Source organism: Penicillium macrosclerotiorum, assembly GCF_028827735.1.
Source record: "Penicillium macrosclerotiorum strain IBT 26536 chromosome Unknown utg000006l_segment0_segment0, whole genome shotgun sequence".
Lineage (NCBI taxonomy): Eukaryota > Fungi > Ascomycota > Eurotiomycetes > Eurotiales > Aspergillaceae > Penicillium > Penicillium macrosclerotiorum.
In genome coordinates this window covers 2477681-2483542 of record NW_026643085.1, presented here as the reverse complement: position 1 = coordinate 2483542, position 5862 = coordinate 2477681, and the positions used below count along the sequence as shown (strand labels likewise).

The following is a 5862-nucleotide window of genomic DNA, read 5'->3' as shown; positions in this document are numbered from 1 at the left end:
ATATTATCTTTCAAGAGCAAAGTCTCTGCGGTGACATATGTTATGATCCATTCCATATCAGTATGGAAATACGGAATGAATTTATGTCTGTTTTTTGACTAGTCATTTTCCAACTTTCACCATGAGATCAATCAAAGTATCGGAAAGTGTATATATACTTCAAGGCATAAGACGCAAACGTCCACGTCAATGAGAGAGAAAACTAGACTGAAATGTATAATATCTATATGCTTCGCGTCAAGTTGATCTGGCCACCTATACTGAATATGGTACATTAAAAAATAATCAGGATACGCCTCAGCGCTTCATCTAGCTTCTCAAAGATTCAATGGTCTAATTTGTAAGAGAATTGTTCAAAGGGTATAGTAACTCGCCATTTCTTCCTGGAACCAATTATAGGAATAGTAGAGTTGCTCCGCCATTTGAGGATCGATCATGGGCATTGTGCCGCTGCCATCAACCAGCAGCACATCATCAAGAACAGGTGCCAGAGGCACAGGAGGTGGGTGTGGGGGAGCCAAAGTAACTGAGGCTTGAGATGGCACGAGGGGAAGCGGTTGCTGTAACGGTTGTTGAGTGTGCTGGGGCTGTGGTTGCTGGTTCATTTGCTGCTGTTGATAAACCATTTGGCTGAAGATCATAGTGCTCTGATGACGGAATGTTTCTGCTAGTCGGTCCACTCCCGGACGTCGTTTTCCAAACTCCTCCAGCAGTACAACCACTGCTTGAATAGCGCGGCGCAACATCGATTCATCTGGGTGCCACGATGCAGGGAGCCCACTACGCAAAGCGCAGGCATTTTGTTCCAAGCACCATAAAATAGTGATCCCAGCGAAGTAGACTTGACTCAAAGTCAACCAGATCCATTTGAGTTTGCCCACGGAATAACTATCCCAGTAGGATCGGATCACCTGGATACTGGAATCCCCGCAGCTGATAACACTAGTCGCGTCTGGGGTCGGATTCCGAGGGCTAGGGCGGTACATGAGAAGGATAGTCGTATAATACAGATAATCGTAATAGGACGTTGAATATAGGAGCGCCGAAGGATAGACGGGGGCGGCCATGCGCCACTCATCTACCTCTCGCCGAAATTGTCCAAGCGAGGCCGCGAGCTCTTGTTTTGGTGGACAGGGAAGGCTGCTGTATACTATGTCGGCCCACCGGAGTCAGAGCTTGAAAGTCATAGGCGGGAGGTGACAGCCATGTGGGGAATCGAAGGGGGGCGGCGGAAACTCACAGTATCGGTAGATTCGCGAAAAGATCCGTCGTAGGGATATCACCTGTAGTGGAATCGTCATAGCACTTGCTCCAGGCGCTTCAGATCCATCGTCATTAAGCTCTCGTGGGAGACCGACGCTGATATCGTCATCCGGAATTCCTAGTGGCCGGCCGAGCGTGCTCGCAATAAGACGATCCAGATTGTACAGGCTCCAGAAAGCCCGTTTGGACATTTCCTCCTCCACGAGCGTGGGGTATGAGCGGGCCTTGTGGAGGCCCATGCTAATTGCCAATCGCATGGTTGCCCCCAAAACATGCCATATGCTGGGCCCTGCGGTTGCGAACATGGTGTAGAGAGCCAGGCCGAGTAGAGCACGAACAGCTGGTAAATCCTCATTCTGGAGGGCCAGGGGTAACGTCTGTTGGCTTGCGAGGTAGAATTCCGCCGCTTGCGCCGCATCGACAGACCCGATCAATAGGGAGATCGCAATGATGATATGGTAAGTGTTATGGACTTCAGGGGTTGGAACACCACCGGTGTAAATATGCCGCAGTTGAGCCATGAAATCCGGACGGGACATAAACGGATATTGGTAACCCATACTATCAAAATACTGCCCTGCCAGCTGCTCAGCCTCTTCCAGCGACGACAGACGCAAAATCCGCGGGGCCGACGCGGGACGTGCCACCGATGGTCGACGATGCTCCAGTTGATCTCGAAAGATCTCGCCGACGTTCGGAAGCTCAGAACCCACGCCGGCCGAAGACTCCGAGCCCCCGGGCCAACTGTTGCAGAGGAGCCACCACTACCGGTCGGGCTAGGCATCGCGGTAGCCGGCAACGGACGACCGGTCGCAATCATCGCCGGCACCTGGTACCACCAATCCGGGTCTCCTTCTCCGTCCACTGGGGTACCAGTGGCCAAATCAACCACCGAAATTCCAGATTTCCGACGCACCACTTCTTCTAGCCATCGTACCCGCTTTTGAAGGGTCTCCAACTCATCTCGGGGTACCGAAGCATTCGCGATTTGCGGGCCGGGCGGGGGAATGGTACAGCGAACACCAGCTCGAGTACAGGCCGAGCAATTGGGGTACCGGAAGTCACATTTCTTCTTACGCTTGCGACAGAAGTCGCACGCGGTCGACACGCGCTTACTGCGAGACGCCGGTGTGGAGGTGGGGTCGGGTGTCGCAGAGTCCGGGGGTTGCGACTGCAGCGGGAGCTGTTGTGACTGCGGCGGAACCGGGGCAGACGGATATGACCATGGTAACGAGGAGGGCGTAGTCATTGACTCAAGACGAAACTTGCCCAATTGATCACGGAAGTCCTTGTTGCCCGTGCTGTTGCTTGATGTCATGATAGTATGTGGCTGGAGCCATCCATCCCAGCCTCAGCCACAAGAAGCCAAGAGACCACGGGCGGAGGCGCGGAGACGCGGAGGCGGCGGGCCAGGGTGGAAGAGGGACGCGCAAGGAGCGTGGGCAAAGGGGGGGGAAGGGGGCAATAGAGAAGGAGGGGAGCAGAATGGAGCCGAGGGACGGCGGATTGTCGCCAGGGCTGCAGGATAACAAATGATAATTGGGGCTATAACAAGGTGGGAGAAGGAGTGGAGGAGGGGAAAAGTGGTGGGGAAGCGGCCGACGGGAAAATGGTTGGCGGTTGGGCGGAGAACAAGTCCGCGATTGAGACTCGGTCCGTCATGTATGTCCATGGCCATATGTGAATTATGTGGATGGGGTGGCTATTCCCATTGTTGATCTTGTTTTATCCAGTGTATATGCTACATGTCGCATGGAGCCTCAGAGCTGCATAAATGTATCCGGTCACGGAATGGAGAGCCAACATGAGATCAATCATTGTACCCGATTCGAGGGAGACAGAGACGCTAAGCTGGTTGTAAACAGGGAGAACTACGCATTTAGACAGCTCGGTCTCGATGCCTGTGCACTGTTGTTCACTCGATATAGGCCTTTCATTTCCACAGTATGGGTAGGCGAAGCCAAATAGTATAGATCTAACGGGAATTATGTAGTCCTGTATGTCATGGCTCCGTCGATCAGGGGATGACGGATAATATATATCTGCTAAATTGGTTGAGTTGTGATCTTTAGCCAATTAGCCTATTGAACCCAGCTTACAGACAGTCTGATCTATGATACGTACTTCGAGATTCATTGTATGATCCGGAGATACTAGTTATAACTAACAGTTGGGATGTCAGACGATGGATCGGCAGGGAAGTATTTCTCCAGACCCCCAGTGACTTTCACGCGCTCGCTTGGAAATCATGTCTCCGATCGACCCTCCCTGATCCGGCGGAATTCCGTGAGGTGTGGGGTCGACTTTCCTTGATGCTTGAGGTGGGTATTGGCCCATTGAGTATGGCTAACTTGGCGCCGTGGCATCCCCATGAGAGACGTATCGGTGGGGATGTCGATGGAGTCAAGCAAATGCCGTAGGAAGTGATTTCTTTGCTTTGCAGGACTACATCGTGCCAGATACTTGATATAGGTTCCTTACCGCGTTTTTTTTTTCTTTCTTTCTTATTTTTGGGGTGCCTGTGGTTCGAGGGTTAGTGCTGGTCGGCCGCCAGAAGAGAATACGAGAGACCCGCGATCTGCAAGGCACCGCTAGCCATCGCTTACACCCACGGGTCCCGGCAACTAAAATTGAAACTGATGAAACTTTGCTAACGATACAGATGTAACCCTCATGCCCCCGAGATCGAAGCGAGCAGCAACCAAAACAATAGGCCTGAATGTCGACTTTACGTAGGGATCGTGGTCGTGATGTTAGATTGGCATGCAATCAATTCCCTTTTATTCTCACGGGATCACGCCTTGCCCTCAGATTGGCCGGGCATTGCTGAGAATACCAATATTTGGACCCCTTGAACTTCGGCAGCGACGCCACCAGAACACCGGAGGCAATCCCGGATGGAGCCCGACGGAAACTTTCCCTTCTAGACTTCAGCTGTGGGGAATAGTATCGTCAGACGCATGTATTTATAGACAACATCGCTGTGGTCTCTGTGTACTGGTATCAGAGGGTTTGGAGACGACTTGAATGGATTGCTGGCGCAGAGTGACAGTCACATTGTATCAGAGCGAGATCAAAAACAATACAGTTGGCCGAGGCACCTCAGCTCTCGCAAAGGGGGGAATAACTGTGCGAAGGTACCTAGTTTAGTTCATGATACTCCGCCGTACACTCTTCCAAGAGGGTTGAGCTCCTAGTATATCAATGTCCCTGATTCCAATCCACATTATTACCGGGTGGGTCGGCGACTCAATTGGAGAACCCTTGATCCTTCATCATGCTCGATGCTGCAGGTGCACTCGTTAGCTTGCTTTCCCGACCGAAGTGGATCGATCGGCCCGGCAGATTCCTGAATCAGTATGCATTGGCCTCGTATTCAACGCCCATCCTACCATGACTTAATGTGATCATGACCTTGTTATTTTGGGATACGATCATGATTTCGGGATAATCAGTAGGGAAAGGGGGGTTATTGAGACGATTGCTTCATTCCTCAGGTATGATAAATAACCGCGCAGAACTCTCTTTTGTTTCGTACCGCCAAACCGACCTCCAAGATAGCGGCAAAGCAACCTTGCTTCTCCTATCTGCCTCTTATTCACGTTCGCCATTATGAAGACCACAGTTCTCTCCATCCTGGCTGCTGCCGGGCTTGCTACCGCCGGCCCCCTTGAAGCCCGTGCCAGTGGAGTCCAGGGATTTGATATCTCAAGCTATCAGGGAACCGTTGACTTCGCCGGGGCCTATGGATCTGGTGCTCGTTTCGTCATGATCAAGGTTCGTTTAGGAAACTGGCCCTTCTACCCTAGTACTAGTGACTATCACTAACTTAGCCAGGCGACTGAGGGAACCACCTACATCGACAGCACCTTCTCTAGTCACTATACAGGTGCGACCAATGCCGGGCTCATCCGTGGTGGCTATCACTTTGCCCACCCTGATTCCAGCTCTGGAGCTACACAAGCAGAGTATTTCCTGGCCCATGGAGGTGGGTGGTCGAATGATGGCATCACCCTACCCGGTATGCTTGATATCGAATACAACCCATCCGGCGCAACCTGCTACGGCCTCAGCGCGAAAGCGATGGTTGCCTGGGTCAAAGATTTTGGTGAGACCTATAAGAGCAAAACAGGTCGCTATCCTATGATTTATACTACTGCCGACTGGTGGAACACCTGTACTGGAGGCAGCAGTGCGTTTAGCGAGGACTACCCTCTTGTCCTGGCGCGCTACAGTAGCTCTGTCGGCACAATCCCCGGCGGCTGGCCTTACCAGAGCTTCTGGCAAAATGCCGATTCCTACAGCTACGGTGGCGACTCAGAAATCTGGAATGGCAGTGAAGACTCGCTGAAGACTTTTGCGAAGGGCTAAGTGCGAGAATTTTTAGAGGGAAGCCATCCTTTCGAGGTGAAAGGGGTCTTATCTCATCCACTTCGTTTGTGTATGCCTCACCTAGATCGACAGCAGAAATGATATGATATCTGATCAGTAACTATCTTGACGCATATACCGGTTTGTCTTTCATTCTGGATCTGTACCCGGCTTTCTCCCTCTCGTCAATATCTAAAGAAAATGACCTTGTAGCTTGGGAGAATGGAG

At 51.7% G+C, this 5862-nt stretch overlaps 2 protein-coding genes across 2 annotated transcripts; one reads left to right on the top strand and one right to left on the bottom strand.

Moving 5' to 3' along the window:
• Positions 1 to 353: 353 nt before the first annotated feature.
• N7462_006169 (putative C6 transcription factor) lies at positions 354 to 2581 on the bottom strand (the record flags this gene model as incomplete). The annotated part of the gene is made up of 3 exons (XM_057077887.1): positions 354 to 1150; positions 1241 to 2007; positions 2064 to 2581. The coding sequence occupies 3 exons, from the start codon at positions 2579 to 2581 to the stop codon at positions 354 to 356; spliced, it is 2082 nt and encodes a 693-aa protein (XP_056933467.1).
• Positions 2582 to 4875: 2294 nt separating this feature from the next.
• On the top strand, positions 4876 to 5634 carry N7462_006168 (lysozyme; the record flags this gene model as incomplete). Its single annotated transcript, XM_057077886.1, has 2 exons — positions 4876 to 5040; positions 5101 to 5634. The coding sequence occupies 2 exons, from the start codon at positions 4876 to 4878 to the stop codon at positions 5632 to 5634; spliced, it is 699 nt and encodes a 232-aa protein (XP_056933466.1).
• Between the last annotated feature and the right edge of the window lie 228 nt (positions 5635 to 5862).